Source organism: Melospiza melodia, chromosome 5, assembly GCF_035770615.1.
Source record: "Melospiza melodia melodia isolate bMelMel2 chromosome 5, bMelMel2.pri, whole genome shotgun sequence".
In the NCBI taxonomy this organism is placed as follows: Eukaryota; Metazoa; Chordata; class Aves; order Passeriformes; family Passerellidae; genus Melospiza; species Melospiza melodia.
In genome coordinates, this window is record NC_086198.1 from 13,160,632 (window position 1) to 13,181,825 (window position 21,194).

At 36.4% G+C, this 21,194-nt stretch overlaps 1 protein-coding gene across 1 annotated transcript in view; it reads left to right on the forward strand.

The window, feature by feature from the left end:
- PDGFC (platelet derived growth factor C) overlaps positions 1 to 21,194 on the forward strand; it is a 122,217-nt gene that overhangs the window by 58,587 nt on the left and 42,436 nt on the right. Inside the window, exon 2 of the mRNA XM_063156316.1 lies at positions 11,498 to 11,693. Coding sequence (XP_063012386.1) covers positions 11,498 to 11,693 — 196 coding nt within the window. The remainder of the gene's footprint in view (positions 1 to 11,497; positions 11,694 to 21,194) is intronic.

Below are 21,194 nucleotides of genomic sequence, written 5' to 3' on the forward strand. Positions count from 1 at the left end.
TCAAAAAACTCTAAAACAACCAGAAACTGAAGCAACAAGACCACCCTCACCTACCCCCAAATCCTAAACATTCTCAGTTGATTTTCATTCAGCAGTCTTTGGCTCTTTTTCAGCTTCATAGTGGAGGTAGTCAACACTTGGCATCTGGTGCTTCATTTTTCTTTATAGCAGAGATGCTTTGATGTGCAGATAATACTTTACCTGTGGCATGTTATAATCTTAACTTCAAGATTTCAATTTTGAATAAAACATCTGCCATAGCACTTTGGATCTTTCTACTTATTATTATTTTTTAACTGTGCTATTTTTTAATAAAATAGATTTCTGCTAATGTGCCTAGAAATAAGAAAAAAATATTAGCATGGATAAAAATTTCAGTAAGCTATTAATTAACAATCTTCAGATTCATCTTAAGCATTCTATGTGTATGGAATTCTTTTTCATGCAATGCTATGGTGGACTGAGTAAAACAACACTATGGACCATCAAAGTTTGTAGACACTGATATTGCTAAAATTCTGCAGAGGGAAACTGATTAGATATGAGAAATATTTACTTTCTTCTTCAGCCTTCATGTGTAATATATATATGTTTAGTTATTGCAGAGCATTTATCACCAAGTGATTCAGACATCTCCTTAATTGCAGTGCTGGATTAGATTGAGCATGTATTAATTGGTTTTTTCCTACTAATTTGTGTGAAGGCATAAGCTTGAGGGCTTGATATTCCTATCTTGTTTGTTTTGCAATTGAATTGCTAGCTTCACCTATTAGTGTTGAAGCTGTTGATAAATGCCTTCTGTTGGGGATGCATTGGAATTCTTAGGCATAAAATTATAAATGAAGCATGCATTGAGATGTGAATCTTTACAAAAGCTGTTCTCTTTCATATAGTAACTTGCTGCTATGCCGTGGAAAATGCAGTGCATTAATATAAGGCACAATTTCATTTAATTGAAATTACTATAGTTTTCTTCTATTTTAAAATATAAATACCTCTTAAAATTCCAGTATGGGGATTAATGCTTGAATCATTCTGTAGTGACTCCAAGGGTAACTATGGGAAAATTATTTCTATTTACCTTCTCTTTGGTAAACAGAGTTCTGGCATTTAATTTCCTTCTTGTCTTGAGACTCATGTGATGCGATGTGAACTTTGAATTCAACTTGTCCAAACTGCTCTTAAAAAGTGTAATTCTTTTCCTGTGAAATAAATAGTTCTACCTTTCTCCCCAAGGACTTCTAATGGCAATACAAACTGGCATCCAAAGCCCCTTCCAAATGTGAGTGAAGAGACTGGAAAGTGGTTTTCATTAGGTATCCTAACCTAGTTTACTGTTCACCTAGGATAAATTATCAGGAAAACAGGTCTCATTTATTGGTGGACAAATGGGTTTCTTTATCTACCTCTGTTGAGGTTGGGATTGAAGGCACTTGAGAGGATTGTTTCCACCCTGTGATATCACACTTCTAACCAACTACACACCTGTAATCCCAGTGCTATCAATCAATTTTGGAAGCTTGTTTCATGGCCTCAGGTCAAATGCAGTGCTTTCCAGGGAGTGAGAGTCTGTCTGGAAAGAAAGTTTTATTTTGTGGAAAAAATCCCAAATTGTTTGTGAACAAATAAAATCATGAATTAACATGGGAAATAGGTGAACATTGGCAGCTCTAGGGAGTAATGCCTAAATCAGTGTATTAATATGTTTCTGAAGACTGCAACACTGCATATAACATTTTCAGTGGCATAAATTGTGACTGATGGTGCTTGGGCCCTGCTGTCAGCCCTCCTTAAAGACACCTGCTATACTAGATTAGCAAAAGGGACTTTTTGAAGTGTTTTTTACATAAAATACCATATGCCTATGGTATTTTATACCCACTAGCCTATGGAATACAGGTCTCTTATGGGTACTCCATTATGCCATTATGGTCTTTGAAAAAATACAAAGGTCACAGGAAAACAAGGATAAATTGTTTAGAGTGTGATGTTATTGTTCATCTGTCTTCCCTGAAGAGTAAGGACTGAATGACCAGTTAGGCTCGCACCACTTGCAATTACCTGAAAAGGAAAAGTGTTTTACTTTTTTAGAGAGAATGACAAGAGTTCTCTCCCTGAAGCTAGAAAATCTTTCTGTCCTGAGAAAATTCTCATCAGTTTGTCTAAATATCAGATTCTTGTCATTGTGGTCTGTAAAAGCAGATTCTGATTTTCACATATGCACGAGTTCAATAGCCAGCAGGATGAGAGATGCATGATAACAGAGTTGTAAAAAGTATTAGTTCTCCATATGGTATTTTTATATACTATACAAAACTTTCTCATTTTGTCCTTGCAGATCAACAAAATGTCTGCTGTACCTGGACTTTTGCTTCCTTTCTAAATTTCTTCCATACATGCAAATACTCTTAAGTGTTGCATGATTTAACCTTCCGTTCAAAGACATTAGAAATGAATGTTTCAATTTTGATTTTTACTGAGTTCTGTCTGCCTGAAGGTCTTCCAGTTCAATAACAGTTGCGTTGTATTCATCTCTGCAGACCTGTATTGATAATACATGACTGCTTCCTGTGAAATCATCTTCTAGGAATCAAATTTTAATAAGGTGAAGACATAATATTATTCCAAAAGCTCTGTTTTAACAGGCTAACATCAGATAAAATATTTTTTTGCTTAGATGGACATTAAAGATGTAATGTTTTTGTGTCTCTGAATTTGGAAGTATAGTGTAGTCTAGTTCAGAAAATACATAAAGAGATGCCAAATTATTTCTTTATAATATTTTCTTTGTTTCTCTTGCCTTTTTAACACAATAATATGCTGGAGGTACATATTGTGTGTATGTGAGATAAGCCTGGGACTTATCAGCTGGTTTTTGGAGTTTCCAGTAGCAATGTCACTTCTGTACTGAGTTTTGCTTAGGACCCTCTGCATTTTTGATAGTGAACTGAGTGCCACATGGGCTTCTTTCTTATAGTTACTCTTGCTGTGTAGGTAAAACTGGCCCTACATGGGCTGCATTCCTGCCTTCAGTTGTAGTGCACAAACCCTTCAGTCTCTGGTTTCCTTTTATGTCCCCTCTTACAGGACTTCATCACTGTAATTTTCTGGCTAAAAGTATTTACAGTAATGCTTTTCAATATGGTATTGGATAGCCCTTTTTTTTCAGAACTTGGACTATTACTGATGATCTTCAGAAATGTTTGAATTGTGTTATTTATAACATACTCTTCTGTGTAAAGAATTAAAAAAATAAAATCTATACAAGTAGCAAAACAATGCAAACAGCAGACCAAAGCATTTCAGGGCTGGTGTTTCTAAAGATTAGGGTGATAGTTTTATCTTATTTTTTTTTCTTTCCACCTCTTGAAACATGATCAGTCTAGGATTATTTTTTTCATTCTGAATAATACCTAAAATGAAAGAGAGCTGTTTAACACATTCCATATCCATAGAGTCTATTTATTCAGACTGAATTCCACATGGACCATGGATAATCTTTTTCCCAAATGTTTACTAGTATCTGCTCTTAACAAGTGCTGCACAATATAAACTGAAGGCACCATAAAGAAAAGGGGCATAATAAAATTAAGCCTTGTTTTTCAGCAAAGTCTGACTTAAGATCAAGAAGTGCAAGTTTCAAATTATTTAGATTTTAAAGAATTTTAAAAGATTTTTTTCTATAAAGGACATGAATCACATGAATTTAAAAGCATATGAAGAGCCATAGCTAGTATTAAGAAATGAGCTACAAGTAGGTTTTAATATATGGCATTGAAACTAATGCTTTTAACAGAGATGAAAAGAAATCCAGTTTCATTTCATTGTTTTGTTGAAGTTATCTTTTTGCACTTGTAACCACTCTGTGCCTTGCACAGTCTGGAAAATCAGGGACATACTGCTCCGTTTCCCTGTCCCTTCCTATCTCGGCTGGTATGTACAGCTTTCCAAGGCAGGCTGGCTGATACTGTGTGGGCATGTGTGTGGTCTCCAGTACTAACAAAGCTAATTTTGGATGTAGCTTCTAAGCACTGTTGTAATAAAATTGAAAACAAATTGGAAGCACTGGGCTTGAACATTTATATGGGATTATTTTTATATTCACTCGTGTTTCTGTTGTTGCTGTAGATACTACTTATAGTTGTACTTCCTGTTGATATTTGTTTACATGTCAGAACTAAATTATGTTTTTCAAAACTCTTCTAAATCAGTTCCCATAGGAAAAAAAGAAACAATTATTTTTAGTAACAGAACTGGAAAGATTACAGATTTGAAAGTACTAATATTTCTTCACCCAAACCTCCCAAACACGTAAGAGTTTAAAAATACTTCTTTTTCCCTCTTCTTTATAAAGTAAATAAATAACTTTGTTATCTCTTAGTAGATATAAATATCTCCAGCTGAGCGAACCTTTTCCTGGTTTCCTGGTTAACTGTTTGTGTTTGCTTCCTAGTCCCTCTCAGCATTAAATGTTCCTGCAGGTCTTTTCTACTGAGATTTTTCATGTAGAGCAAGTTGTACTTTTCCAAAGAGACTTGCAGTTCCTTCTATCCCATGCCATTTTGTTAAAACAAAGTGTTAAGTTAAAAGTTAAAAATTAAGACTAAAGTAGGTAGTTTTCAAAAGCCTTTCCCTTCCTGAGTATTGTTACCATTCAGGACCACCCAAATTTACCTGTTCATTATTAAGGGAGACTGAACCTGATGTTCTAGCCTTCTATGAGATGGAGCTGGAAAATGGATCCGTCCCTGCATACTGTTATGGTTTGCTTTGGCTTCAACTGTTTTCAATTGAAATCATTTTGCAGAGAGAAACTTTTGAGTGGAGATTGCCTAAAATGTTTCCCCCTTCAGTAGGGCAAGAGAAAATGGGAAAATATAAAAAATTTTATTTAGCAGATTGATGCTCTGAAATATAGCAGGGAAGAAAAATTTTAAGAGTGGTCTTGTTGCAGGAAGATGAAGAAGTCATGAAGAGCTCATCTGTTGCAGAGTGAAGGCCAGGTATTTAGGCTGATTACATTTGTTTGCCCTGCATACTGTTGATCATAGAGCTGTTTACTATCTGCCAGTCCCTCTCATGGTAGGGGGAGTGATCTACTCAGAATGATGGTTTACCTTCTTTCCCTTTTCCTCTCCTCTCTCTCTCTGTCTATTTTCCACCCTTTCTTCCTCTATTTTGTTGTGGCTTTGTTTTTGTCATTGCACCTTTAGGTACTGCTTTGACATTCAGAGACCATACCCACATATGTAAATGAATTGGAAATAATTTAAAGTAAAAAAAAAAAAAAAAGGGAATGGAATGAACTATAATATAGTGCCTTTAAAACTTCTGAAACACTTTCTGCTAGACATTTGATATCCTTTCCTCTTTATAGCTTTGCACCTCTAGAAAAAAAAGTCACGATTGTGGATTATTTTGATGAATATAATAATAGCATTGGTTTTAAGAAGAGGCCAGAATTTTCTTTCCTTAAGTGATGCCTCTTCTGTCTAAGATGAACACTCAAGCTAGAGGACAGAGACAGGGAGAAATCCTTGACTAGAGACTGTTCTGTGGTGGTTACTGCATAATAATTTTACTAGGAAAAAAAAACAAGAGATGAGGGAAAAAAAAAAAAGGATGAGCTTGGTATTTATTTTATCCATAAGAGAAAAGAAGAATATTTATAATAACTTTCACTGCTAATTTTTGTATTACAGACTACTTTGTTAATTTTTGAATGACTGGTGTATGTATTTGTCTTATGAATATGCAATTCATAATAATCCTATTTTTTTCAGGATAAAGAAAGCAGATCATATTATTATCAGTCCACTATAAAAAACTTCTAACAGGTTTATGTATTTAGCATAGATGGAATTCCTTTCATATTCCAGTCAGCAGGGGCTTTAATATTGATGCCAGTGCAGCCAAGACTTTACCTGTGGACATTGGAATAAATGCTTATTGAAACACTCTACCATAATTACATCTTTGAGCATGTGATAACAGCAAAAAGTTACCTCATCTAACATTTAGCTCTAGGAATTCTTTATCTTGGCTAAAATGTAGTATTTATCTAGTTTTAAAAGATATTGAGAAGTTCAGGACCAAGACTGCCTTCCAAAAGAATTCGGCCTGAAAACAGATCTCAAAAGAGGTTACTTTTAATGCAAGAAGATTTACTGTGCAGGAAAAAAGAAAAACCCGCAACAACAACCAGCCAACCAACCAACCAAAAAAAAACCTACCAAGAAAACCCCACCAAAAAACCAGCCCTGTTTAATTGCCATTCTCTTATTTGAGCAGAAGCCAGAGTACTAGGCAAAGTGCTGGCAGAATACTTGAAGGTTATAAAGTATGAGCTTGTAAAGTAAAAGTATAAATTCATTTCTGTTTCTTAATGCAATTTGGAATCAAAAACGTTTATTACTTTCTGCTCAGTCATTATTATCTTCTGCAGGACATTAAATCACACAGCTGTGTGGAAACTTTATTAAATCTGCTACTGCAACTCCATGCTCTGTCACCCATTGATGTCTTCCCCCCTCCACCCCTCTGTCCTCCCTTTCTTTTCCTTCCTTTTGTCCTTCCCTGTTGGGCCAGCTGCCAAAACTGAGGGTTCCTGAAGATCAATTAGAGAACTTTTTCTTCTCTGCTCACTTCATCTGTGTTCAGTCTTTAACATAATGTGAAAGGCAGAAAGAGCTTTAGCCAGCAGTCAAATAGTGTATGATATTCAGTGCCTAAGGTAACAGTACAAGTTTGTACTCAAAATAGTAACTGAAGAAAAAAGGAATAGGTTAAATTGTAGGATTTAAAAAAAGCAAATACAGTTTTTCTATGCATTCATCTTGAGTTGTGTGAACTAGAATGTTTTCACATCTTTCCAAGTGTGTGAGTTAAGTATGTGTCAGAGGGAGGAGTAATGTAAACAAAATGTAATATTTATCTTACATGTTCCTACTTTGTTACTTTATATCCATATGATACTTTAAAAATTGAATTTTCTAATTTGGGGTAGCATGTAACTGTGCAAATTATCGGATTTCTATTTTGAGGTTTAATTTATCATGCTGTGATGTTGACAGATCCCATGTGTGTGTACTGAGGGTAGTGTTCATCTCTCTTAATTTCTTTCTGATACTTGAAGAATCATGTCAAGACTTAAAATAGGTAGCTGTATCATAGAAGCAAATGAAAATGGAAAATTCACAGAAGATCCAACTCAAGAAATGTATCCCAGAAAAGCTGCAGATCACTCTGCTTAGAGAAGCTCTCTTGGGAGAGACAGCAAGTCAGTATTAACCTTTCTTTCTCTTAGTCATCATAAACTGGAAAAGTCGATGATGAAAGCAAACCCTGTGAGCTTCAAAAACATCTCTTGTGCCACTTGAGGCAAAAGTTTGGGAAGAGTAGACTGCTTGCTTTGTTAGGTTGAACACTGTCTGGATGGCCAGGCTTGAAGGCTCAGCTGGCTGGTGGCAGGCAGTGCTGGACAGTGAGGAGCCTGGGCTTGTTTTTTTGAGGGAGAGAAGTTTTGAGGCAGCCATAGCAGGCCCCCAAAGTTGCAAGGGATAGACAAGTTAAACTCTTCCTGGTAATATGAGAATGAATCCTGAAAAAAAACCCCAAAAACCAACAAAAAACCCCCACCAAAACCAGCAACAACAAAACACCCCTAAACCAAACAAAAAACCCCAACAACAAAAAATAACCCCAATCCCCAAAAAAACCAAGGACCCATCAACCAACTCCCCTTTACCTCGCCAAAAAAACCAAAACAAATAAACAAAAAAGCTCCACAAAACCAACAAAAGAATCATGGCTAAAAAGTTGCAGCTTGAGAGGATCAAATTTAATATTAGGAAAAAATATCTAAAAGCATCTTTCCTAGAGAGGCAGTGCAGCAATGGAACAAGTTATCCCAAGGCACTTTGGAGTCTCCATGTGTGAGGGGCTTTGGACATTGTCCAGAAAATGCAATCCTCCAATGACTGAGCTGCTCTGGTGAGAGCAGGAGCTGGGACTGGGGTTCTCCAGAGGTCTCTGCATAGCAGCATTTGTATGACTTTGAATGACTTTGCCCTGATAGCCTTTTTATGTGCAAACAATGTAGAACAGAGGTATTTGTCTTCAATTTTCTGCAAATAACAGATGATTTTCCAGTTTTTCTTTTGTGCCTGGCAAAAAGAGTTAAATTGCTTTTGACTGTTGTATTCAAATAATAGCTAAGAAGTGCCTGGAGGCAACTGAATCAGAGACAGGTCAGAAAGAGGTACCCCTGCATGGCTTGAGTTACTGCTTTTGAAAGCAGGCTTAGTGCTTCTTGAAATTCTGGTGAAAGAGGAAGAAATAGGATGTTATGTTACTTTTTAAAGAATTTCTAATATAGAGTCTGTTTCTGTACAGATGGGTGTGTTGTAAAAATTATATGGGAATGCTGTCTGGAAATCCTTTCAATTAATTAAAAAACCCTGTTTCCCTCTCAAGTTCTGTGGTAATGACCAGACAGTTACTGGCACATATTTTTCTCAGTTTTATAACAAAAAATTCACAAACTGCAACATTTCTGTATATCTGGAAAATGTCTAATGTTTATTGGTAAATATTTGGAGTTCAGACCTTTTTATGTTTGGATTTGGGTTTATTTTTTTAAACAGTTATAACCATACATGTGCTAATGTTCTTTCTGAAGGCCTAAAAGTTGTTTTTCATAATTTAGGGCTATAAGATGAAATTAACCAAATAATATATATTAAGACTGTGTGATTAGCAGTACTATTGATTACCAACTGTGATTAGTTGTCGTGTTGTGTTGTTTTAACAAAGAGATCTAAAAACTAATTTTTCCAGTACTGTGGCCTTTTAAATGAATCAGTGCTGAGGTCATTATTCCACCCATGGTGCTCCTCTCTTCTTCTGCAGTTCCTCCTCTGTCTCCTGAACTGCATGCAATTTGTCTGAGTTTTAACCATGACCCTTGCTAAAATGTAGAGATTACAATGTAGTAAGAAAGAGGTATTTGCTATATTTAAAAAGTGTCAGTGCTGATCTTTGTGAAATGTGTTGTGCCCATGGGGGAAGAGAGTTACTTTGAAGTAGGCAGGAATGAGCTTGTCTAGTCGGTGGGTTTAATTTCAGTTTACAGTGGCATCTACTGATCTGTTTGGTGATACTGTGGTTTTTCATCTGCATTTCTACATAGGTGGAAGGGGTTAGGCACCGTGCTTTCAGAATGCCTGGAATCTTGTAATTTTCAGGGGCAGACTTTCTGCACTGATGGATGTATAAATCTGGTGATAGCATCTTGTACCACTTCAAAGACGACTGTGGCGACTCATTCTTCAACTTCAGGCTGTGTTAAGTGTGTGCTGTCCTTTCCTAATAAGTGTAACCGTGTCGTATCTCTAGGGCAGCTCAGGGATTTTTCCTCTCTAGTGTGACTCATTTCCAGGACTTTCTCCTGAAGCTGATCTCAGTTGCTCATTATCTGCTGAAGCTTTTTACTGAAGATGCAAATGCATTGTTCTGGTCCTTGTCTATCCCTATTTTCCCAGTTGTCTCCTGGCTGAGGTGGTGCCTCAATCTTTACCTAAACTGATGCTTCAGAGTTTTTCAATGCTGTTTGTACAGTAATAATTTTTTTCTATTTCCTTTTTTGGTTTTTTTTTGTTTTTTTTTTTTTTTTTGGACAGTGGAGGGACATCAGGATGAGCGTGGGGAAGATGGCTGCTCATTGAAGGGCAGACAGACCGCAACAGCTATGTTTATAGATTTGGAGTTCTGCAGCTGACTGCTGTAGATCTGAGTGAGCTTGTTACTGCCTTTTTAGTGTAACTTGGACTGATTTATACCTAGAATAAAGCTGGGAATTGCAAAGTCATTCCACAAAGATCAAAAACCATAGTCTCATTTTAGCCACGCACAGGTAGCTGTGCTTTTCACATTTTAGTCAAAAGCAATTTTCAGACCATGCATGAACTCAGTAGAAAAAAGAGTTTTGAAGTACACTGGTACAAATTTTGTGGAGCAGATAAAAAGGAATATTGCTGCTTATCTGAAGAGAAATAACAAGCTTCATTCTCCAGTGACAGCAATTACTTGTCTTTGTAGTCATACAAAATAATTCTTTTGTAAGAGAAGAAATTCCACTGTGCGAAAGCAAATATTTGAAATGGAGCAAGTGGTGTGTGTGGAAATTTGATATGTTCATGTAACACTGTTGTGTGTAAAGCAAATAGATATTTTTCCATTACAAATGGAAGAGCTTGAAGGTACTGGAGATGAAATTCACTAAATAATAGATATGTCTTCATTCCTTTCCCCTTTTTTATTGACTTCTCATTCATGATACTGGACTATTTACAGTCCTTACTTGCAGTGCTGTTATTATCAGTGCCCTGATGATGCAAAAGAAAACACTTTTTAATATGTTGTGATATATATAATGGTTTGTATTTCTGTTTGTGTTTTTAAGGACAAAAAGTACCACTAAGTATAATAGATACTAAGTATAATAGATAGGTCATCAGATACCACACTTTGACATGTTTATCTGAAATGGTGATCCTTTGAATGCTTTGGAAATAGCACTCTGGTGCACTAATCTCTGGGAAAGTAATTTTTATCATTGTTGGCTCCTGTGTTTAGCAAGCAGCTCTCAGCTGACAGACTGTACATTATACAAAAATGTTTGTGACTCAGCTAACAAAAACCCAATGAAGTATCTAAATTAGGAATTCTGGTTGCATGCCTTTTTTTATTATTACTGCATGCTGTCCTCTCTTACTGCAGTCAGTCCTTTGCAAGTGTATGTGGATGTTGGCAAGACCACACTCCATTAGCTTGATATAAGCAGCTATTCTACTTAAAAGAAAATTTGCCATTTTCATAACAAAAGTAGAAGGCACACGTCCAGAATAATAGAAGGCAAAAGTTTATCACACTTTAAATTATATTTAATTATAGATTTATTCTTTTAAAATAGCAATGTGTGTCTGTAGCCTTCTTTTCTTGCACTACATTATTTAGCTGTCAACCTTTATATATGGCTATATTGAGGTACACAATTGCAGTGTGTATTTTCATAGTACACTGAAATATGTATGCCTTTTATAAATTCAAATGAATGTTCATGAGAATGCTGTTTATAAAGAAAAATCAGAAAAATAAGGTAAAATATCTAACTGAAAAAAGCCCAATGAATAGCTGAAAAGAAAGTAATATAAAATTTCCAGTATAAAACTACGACCTTATTTTGTTACAAAATTTATTAATAGCTACCTCTGAGAATTCCTATAATTTACTGAGTGAAGTACCAATTTGACAATATACAGGTTTTAGAAAAACTCTTGTCTTATTGCTATTATATGGACTTTTCAAGCAGAAATTGTTGCCAGACGAAGAAAAGCAAACAAGACAAAAATATCTTTATCTGTGCATGCTGTACTGACACTTTGGGAAAATGAGAGGGAATGAGTATTGATGCCTTTGTTTTCTGTCCTTCCTGTAGGTGTGCAGGACCCTCACCATGAGAAGATAATTACTGTGACTACTAATGGGAGTATTCACAGCCCCAAGTTTCCACACACATACCCACGCAACACTGTGCTGGTGTGGAGATTGGTAGCACTTGATGAAAACGTATGGATACAACTTACTTTTGATGAGAGATTTGGGCTTGAGGACCCAGAAGATGACATTTGCAAGTAAGTTACATTCTCTTTCACTTAGGAAATTCTGAAAGGATGTGATTGAGATAAGAAAAAACTATTGTTTGAGTTTTGCAAAATCGACACTTGCATGTTAATTTATGTATAAAATGGATCTCTTAAAGTATTGGTTTATTATTTTATTTTATAGTGCTAGGGGAGGTTTTCATGCTTGAAAGCTCTGTTGTCCTCCCATTTTTACTTCTTCATTCAGTATCTAGGCCATAGATATATTACAACACAAAAATGTGACATTTAATCTCCCTCTCAAGTGAAAGTTTTGACATCTGGGAAAATATTATTGATGGAGTGTTAGAATGATGAATGTCTAATTTTTACAGAGTAAATTCTGGTGAGTAAGTTACCTGAAGGAGAATTCAGGTCATGACAAAAAGTACTACACTGCTGTTTAAGACACCCCCACACACTACTCTACAATATTTTAATGGCCTTAAGTTGTCAAGTTATCTATGAAAAACAGCACTTAAAGTACTGTGCTAATTGACATTCTTCAGTGGTACTGCTTTTCTCCTGACTTCAATAAGCATCTGCATGCTCAGTCACTGGCGAAGGTTTCTGTAGGACTTGTGGAATCTCTGTTTCCTTCCAGGATTCTCAGCTGAAAGTTTTGTAATTTGGGAGAGAAACAGTTGTGACATAACAGGCATCAGCACAGATGTAGTTCTGAACCAAGCCATGTGGTTGATAAAGTTTTGGATGTTTTGTGAGGCAGTAGGAATGATACTTCCTGTGGGAGGGTGAAAGAGGAGAGACCCTAAACTCTTGTATCCTATATTTGTCTGGCATCTCAGCAACACATCATAAAAAGTTCTGATGTGTGAATAGTGGTACATTGTCTGGACTCTTCAGTAAATTAAATAAAGTATGTTATTTAAATGGCATTTTATCATTTGATTTCTTCCTGGAGAAGTACTTCACACAAGATTTTTGTTTCAAAGTAATTTTTTTGGGTTTTTTTGTTTTTCTGGTTTGTTTTTTATTTTTGTGTGTATCATACACACATTTGGCTTGATTCTTGTTTTCAGTTTTTCTAATTAACTGTTATTCCATTGGTTTTACATGTTGTATCAACTTTTAATAACAAATTTGAATTTTTTAGAGTTTTTTAGAGGTTATTGTTGCACTTATCCTTAGTTTGGGAGAAGGTGTTTATAACAGATAGATAAATATATTTTTCTCATAATTCTAAAGGAAATAATTACCAAGGCCATATCAGTACTATACTAACAACTATAAACATAGATTTGCTTGAATGAGTGCACTCCCTTCACACAATAAGTAAAAACTTAGCTTGCTTTTTCTTTGCACATGGCAGAGTGAAGTGGCAAGTAAAAGAAAATCCAGGTAGGGTGACTCATTCGTCCACTTGCAAAAAGAGAAGATAAGTTAAAATATTTTATAATATTATAACTAGAATAGTATTTTAATTGTGAGTAGATTTATTTTAAGTAAACAAATGCTAAATACAAAAGGACTGACAAATTAAGAAACAGTAGCAAGTCACCCAGAATCTTATCACGCCCATATTTGTGCAGGGATACCAGGAACTTGTAGGACTGCAATTCCTGATATGTGTCCTGCTGAAAAAATACTGGGCTTTTTGGCTTGGAAGATTAAAAGGAGAGTTATATTTCTCTCTGGAAAAGATTTATATTTTTGATTTTAACTCTAGGATTCCTCTGAACTTTAATTTCAATAGCAAGTTCAGTAAAGGAAGAGAAATTGCACCTTGTTTGATGTAAAGGGAGTATAAATAACTAACAAGTTGAGGAAATCACTAAGAGACAGATTAAATATGTAAAATAATTCTACACAGGTCAAGGAAGTTACCAGTTACCTGAGTAATATCTCTTTACGAGTTATGTCCTGTATTTGTTACCCTTAGGGTTCCTAATAAAATTATTTATACTTCTTCCAATACTTTGTGTAGAAAAACTAAGGGTTTTTTATTGACTATATCCCACAGTATTTATTACTACACTGTGTTTCTGCCATCTTGAAACTCTCAAATTAGTGCTGTTGATGCAGAGTGCTCAACCATTTCTCCAAAAGCAAGTTTATATGACAAAGGACAGAATGAAACATTGTGAAGTTTAATCTGTTATAATTCTATACCTTTAGCTCTGACATATGACTGAAACTAAGTAAAAACTGCAGCCAGGAAACATCAGGCTTTCTATGCAGAGTGCAGTGTGTATCAGGATATAATTTTCTCCCTTCTGTAGTGTATAGGACAACATCATGAGTTACCTGCTGTGGTCATTGTCACAGTTTTCAGTCTCTCTACCTGTTTCTTAAGCTGCTTGTTCTGGGTAATGCCAGAACTTTCTCCATCATCTCTGCAGACTGTGGTGTCAGCTCATAGGGCCAATGAGAGAATGGTCTGGAGTATATCAGCTTAAGATAATTAGAGGTTTTTACATCTCCTAGTAATTCAAATACTGCTCATAATTTGGAGAAAAATGAAACTCAAACATATCCAGTTGTTGCAAGTGTTTTTTGTTTAAAATAGTTCTATAACAGGAATACAATAGTAGTGTGACTAAAAAATGTCATAGATGTATCCTGAAGCTATGGCAAATTTTTTTCCTGTACCTGACTTTGGATTTCTTCAAAGTCAGTTCTGACATTTCAGACTATTCAGTGAAGTCTTTTCATCTAGAGCAAATATCACATTTTACAGACTTTTGCAGGTACCAGTCTTGGCTCTACTTCAAATATTTTCCCACATGCAAATCAAAGTGATCCTGCATGGCTTTTTTTTCCACTCAGATTTTACTTGCCATTCAACTTACAGTATTTACTAATGTAGCAAATTTGCTTTACAAAAAATTCTATGTTAAGGCCAGCCCTTCTGACTCAGCCTCATCTGTACTAAAGTGCACATTCTGCTAATCCTCAGCAGTCTTAAGCATGATTGCTGTGTAAATTTAAATTATAGAGGTTTTAGAATAAAATTCTGGTATTTTGCCTGTATTTAACTAGGCGATTTTTATACTGGTTTACAATGGTGATGTACTTGAAATTCAGGCACATTGTGTTTTCATTCCTTTAAAGATAGTCAATGCTTTTTGGTTTTTGTTTTCTTTTTTCGCAATAGTTCTACTTCATCTGCACTTCATCCTTCCTATGGACAAAATGTTAAGAATCCCACTGTGTCCTTTCCAATGGGAACTACAACAAACTCCACTTATTTTTGGAAACTAGATCCATACATGTGTCTAGAAGAGGTGTAGGTCATTTGGTTGACAGTAGGGATATATAAATCTCTGCAATATTACGGTAATTTCAGTTTCATACACTGTGTTTGATTTCAGTTGTGACTTGCAAAAGAAAAATGTTACAAGCAAAAAAAATCCCCCTTCAAACCAGCCAAACAAAAAGGAGAAGGATGTAACTCTTGGGTGTTTTGTGCAGTACTGTTCACATGATAAAAGTGGCAGTGAATTTCTAGCAGAGGCATTGCAAATTTGGATTGCGTACGCCTGCCCTTCCTGATGAAATGAAAATGCAGTTTTTCTGCTGTTGATATGGTAGCTGATATGACAGGTCATTATTTTCATGCTGGTATCCCCTCAATCCTGTTTTAATCATAAAGCCATTAGATTCCTGTGCCAGACAGCTCCTATTGCCAGGGAGCTGCCATAACTCTTCTTGACCAAAAACTGACTTTTGCTCAGCTGTTGCTTGTTGTTCAAATTTGTTACTTTCTGTCAATAAGAACATGAAGTGATAACAGCCTTATGATTAACTCCTCTGTGACAGGAGGACATAGATTCAGCTTTCTTCCAGCAAGAGCACAGATATTACACTTGACCTTGAAGGGAAGTCTGATGATGTGAGTTGGTTGGAGCATTACAGTGCAAGGCACGAATGGGAAAGATTCTTTCCTCTCCCTTTCTTCCATCAGGAGCATGTCTCAAACTTGCTCTCTCCCTGTGCATGGAGTGGCTCTAGTTGTTCATCTGAGTAGTGGTTGCAGCTGTTCTTTCTAATCATCTGATGATTACAGTCTGAATTTTATTAGATATAATAAAACACAGAAATGTGTCACAAATCCAAAGTGCAATTACAGTAGATAAGGTGATAAGAATAAAATGCACGAGTGAAAGGCTGTGGAACTAACTGATAGTAGAATAATAAATACCATTTTAGCAACATCTTCATTTTAGGATGGTTACACTAATTTCCAACTCTCTTTAGGCCTCTAGTAATTTAAATTATCAACTATAGTTTGTTTAGGAGGGAGGGAGGCTTTTAGCAACTGCAGATGTGAGTCTGTTCATTTACGGGTATAAGTAAAGCATTAACCTATAATGTTTTGAAGGAGACTTAAAAGCTTGTCTGCTTGATATGTGTAATTTGTGGAACTTTTTCCTGCAGAAAATTAGTTAAGCTGAAGGCACTCATCAGTGCTAACATAGGGTAAAATCTGTATGACTTGGTTTTCCTCTTCCTGTCAAATTCAGTACTTAATTTTTTAATCCTGGGAATATTTTTCCTCTGAGGATTCTTAGGATGATGCTTTATTATTCAGTGCCACATGTATTAAATTCAGTACCTCCCCTTTCCGTGTATCCTTAGGCTGCTTTCATTCACTGCAGGTCTCTTGTGACTGAGTTATTGCCTTCCATTCATGGAACATCCAGATTCTGTGGTAGAAGCTGTAATCCAGACTGCTTCAACAGTCATTTGGGTTCCTAATGAATGTGTTGTTAGGAAATTGTTTATAAGAATTAAAGAATTACAAGATTTGACTTAGTCTGACAACACAGAAAAAGGTGTATTAAAGAGGAAACATACACACACACTGTCTTTCTTCTGTGGCTGTGAAGAAGGAAAATGTTTGCTTAGCAGTCTTTTTTACCTTTTTTTTGCATAATTTGTTTCAAATGAATGCTAGACAGTGATCATTTACAGTAAACACAATAAAAAGACTGAACATTTTTTTATGTAATTTTCCAAACCTTTCTGTGTAATATAAGACACAGTGAGTTACTTGCACCATATGGAACTTTGTTTCTTGTTATTATTACAGTGTCTAATATGTGAGTAAAATATGCATGCGTGACTCTCTAATGCTTCAGTAAAAAAATTTTGCTTCTGTTTTGCTCCTTTGTATGGAAGCACCTTGAAGCATCAAGAGTGTGCATGCATGAAAGGATAATATCAGCATCATTTTATTCTATTCAGAAGAAACTCCTGAGTTCTGAAGAGTTTCTTCTGAATAGAAGAAAATGATGCTGATATTATCCCCTAGGGCAGGTTGTTTTTCTTTTTCTACCTTGGTGCATTGTAGAGTCAATGTTAGTGTATGTGTGAAGACCACACCAATATCAAGCACAGATTTGTGAAAGAAATATCTCTTCACATAAGTTAAGTATTACTTCTGGGGCTTTTAAGGGCAACAAGTTCCTTATCAAAATCTAGGTCCCAAGAAAATTGTTTTATGGACACAGTTGATGGGCTGACTTTACTATCAGTGTTAAATTCTTCTCATTGACTGTGGTTTCAGAGGGTGAAGTTATCTCCTGAGTAAGTACAAAGTTCAAGTTGGCTTTGAATAACTGGATAAGGACCTTTCAGTGAACTCTGTATTTAAAGTGGAATTGATGCAGACAATGTTCATGGTGACTCATGTTGCTAAGTAGCTGGGCTTCTGGGATTTTTACTGCTTCCTCACATATTTCTGAAGATGAAGGGGTTGCTGCTTCCACCTTTATTTGAGAATTCAGAAAAGAGTCCCCAGGAATTTTAAGGCTTCAAACTGGGAAAACCTCCAAAACATTGAGTACCAAAACCCACAGAATCCTGAAAGCAGATATGAAAGTTATAGCGAAGACTAACCCTTAAAATTCTTTTCTTACAGCTGTTGCCTTAGTACTACAGTATGTTTGATTTTAACCACCTGCTTTTTTATGAGATAATCTCCAATGATTTGATGTTCAACAAGGGCAAGTGCTGGGTTCTGCACCTGACGTGGGGCAACTCTGGGTGTACAGACAGACCTGGGAATGGCATGCTGGAGAGCAGTGCCATGGAAAGGGGGCTGTGGATGCTGATCGAAGTCAAACCTGAGTCATGGTGCCCTGGCAGCCAGGAGGGCCAGCCCTGTCCTGGGGGGCATCAGGCACAGCATCACCAGCTGGGCCAGGGAGAGGATTGTCCTGCTCTGCTCTGAGCTGGGACAGCCTCACCTTGAACATTGTGGCAGTTTTGGGTGACACAATATAAAAAAAAAAAAGAGCTATTAGTGAGTGTGCAGAAGAGGGCCACAAGGATGGGGAAGGCCCTGGAGGGGAAGCTGCGTGCAGAGCAGCTGAGGTCACTTGGTCTGTTCAGCCTGGAGAAGAGGAGACCTCATTGCAGTTACAACTTCCTCGTGAGCAGAAGAGGTGCAGACACTGATCTCTCTCTGTGCTGACCAGCCATGGGACACGAGGGAATGGCCTGAAGCTGTGTCAGGGGAGGTTTAGGTTGGACATTAGGAAAAGGTTCTTCACCCAGAGCGTGTTTGGGCACTGGAACAGCTCCCCAGGGAAGTGGTCACAGCACAAGCCTGACAGAGTTCAGTAAGTGTTTGGACAATGCTCTCAGGCACAGGATGTGACTCTTGGGGATGATCCTGTGCAGGGCCGGGAGTTGGACTCTGTGACCTTTGTGGGTCTCTTCCAACTCAGAATATTCTGTAATTCTGTGAGATTTGACATGTGGGTGGGCTGGGCTCTGTTTAGGTGACTCTACATATCAGTCATACTGAAGTGTCTCATAATTGGCTGTAACTTCTGCAAAAATAACTGAGTTAAAATTTATTATAACTCTGTTCTGTGACTCAGATCCATTTGGAAATGAATGATTCAGTAGTATACCGGGTTATAAAAAGCATATGAACTCTCATTCCTCAATACAAAACATTTAATTTTTTTCCCAACACATAAATAACTTGTTAATAATTTTTATTCAAAGTCTGAAAGGGGGACATATAATTTAAATGGTTGAGATGAGTTCTAGCATTCAAGTGTCTTGGTTTAATTGAAATACTGATGGCAGAGAATTAGCATGAAGTACCTAATTTAATCTGAAGTCCTTTGTAGCAGCATTGATGTTTTATCAGTGGCAGAAAGGTGGCATTTTGGGAACAGTGTGTAGAAAATTACATAAAACTTGTGTCAATGTAGGCTGATGGAGTAATTTCTTCTGATGTTTGTGGAGTGGTTTTTTATGGTTTTGATTTTTAATTGTTCGATCCATTTGCAAGAGAACTAAAAAGTAGTGCTAATGCAAGAGAAGTTTGGATGTTAAATGGATAAGAATGGGGATGGAGATGAAAATTTGTTAGAAGTTATATTGACTTAGGAGCAGAGTTCTCTGATTATCTAAAAATTCTTCTTTTATATGTAAAGAAAATAGTTTTATACTAGAAAAGTTATTTTTCTCATGTGAGTTGCAATGTAACAATATTATTTCAGTTTAACGAATAGAATTCTAATGAAGAATCCAACAAACTTATGCTTCCTGCTTTCTTAGTGTTTTAAAGAAAAAAATAAGTGGATTTTTTTTCATAAAAAGAAATATCTGGATCTGTTTCTTCTCTATTCTGATTTCATTGATCAGAGCTATAGTGGGTCTTGAGTTTTGGTGGTTTGGTTTATTTGTGTTTTTTTTTTTTTTTTTTTTAGAAATATCTTCCTTTTGGATATTGCATTATTCCAGAAAAAAATTCCACATAGTTCAAACATTAACTCATCTTTCAGCTGGTCCCATCCTTTTGGTTCTTTTGGTTTAGCTGCTGTCCACTGTTCCCAGTGTGGCAGAGGTGTGTACAGTATCCAGAAGTATATCCTTTCTTTTGGGTTCTCTACTGCTTATTAAAAGCTGCTTAATATCATTCTCATGATAAGAGATTTATAAGTGTGACAAAGCAGATATCACAGGCAATAAAAGAGGATAAAAACAAATCAGGAAAGCAAAGCTCAGTGTGATTATAACTGAGGCTACTCTGTAACACACATTTCTGAGGCTTCAAGAAGAGTAAACTCTTCTATTGTACAGAAAGGACTTAAAGCTGCAAAATTGTATTCTCTAAGCAAATCAGAATGAAACAAAAGAAAGGAAAAGGGAAGGATGCTTCTCTGGGATGGGAGGACAGCAGAGCACAGGTGATGTGATCAGAAGGGCACTCTGCACAAACCAAGAGACTGCATTCTCGCCCACCCACTTTCTTTTCCCTAATTTCTGTAAATGCAGCATTCATTTTTAGTATCCACTGTTTCTAGAGGACACTATAATAGATATTATTTTGGAAGTAATTTGACACCTCTTTTCACAGCCTGGATGAGTATGTAGAAGAACGATTGCTGATAAGTGAGCATTTGACATAATCCCTTCCTCCTTTTTCACACCACAGACTACAGTCATTGACTTAAAAAAAAATTTAGACTTCTTAAAATTTCTTCCTGGTCCTCTCAATCTCAAGCAAGCAGTTTGAATAAAGTAAACTGTGCCCCCATGATCAAAATATTTTTATAAACGACCCTAATCCTAATTTTTTGCTTCTGAAATTGTTTTATGTTACTATTGTTGGCAGTGTTTCTAATGGTGGAGATTGAAGTTCTTTTCTTTGAATGTGGATGTGCAACTGATGGGTCTTGCTTCTTTCTAGGGTGTTCGGGCAGCAGTTGTTATTGATGGAGTTCTCCGGCTCTCACCCTACCACTAATTAAAATACAGAAGTAAATCTCTGCTTGCAGGGGCAGAGGAACATACTGTGAGCCACCACCACCTGAGCTCAGGGACACAGACAGACCCTGCAGCCACCTTTGGTATCTGATGAGGCCCAGTTTAGCCCCTGACAATATGACTCTGCAAGCTACAGAGTCAGGACCAGCAAAACAGTCTAAAGTTACTCCATGTAGTGTCTAAATATGTCAGTTTAAGCTTAGCATACACTCCCTTCCTGATGTTTTCTGATTACTGGAAGTCTAAGTGCAGTTACAATATTAGACTCACCATCAGGTGTAAAAGCAGGATTAAACAGGAATAGCAGACATTCCAGCTCTGCCGTTCCTAGATGGACAGTGTGTTTCTTCACCTGTTGTGCAGCTATTCCTTTTACCTTTCTCCACCTGCCCGTTTCCTAAATGCTGTTCTTGCTTCTTTAAGTGTATAATCAACATTTTAACCAAGTATGTTTATGTTTTTCACATGCAATTGTAGTCAGACAGCGTTACCAGCAAATATTTTCAGCCAGACAAGTTAATAACAATCCAGTCTTGCACTCAATGATGCTCCATTAGGATAAAGTAGAAGTAAGATGTAATGCAATTTACATCAGTCTGATCATCAGAATGTCTGAGAAGATGCAAGTGCATCAGAAACTGTGGAAAGATGCATTATTGTAAAAAATATTAGGTGGTCATATGGGAGTATTATAGGGGTTTTATAAGACAAAATTACTAGATCATCTCATTTTCTGAA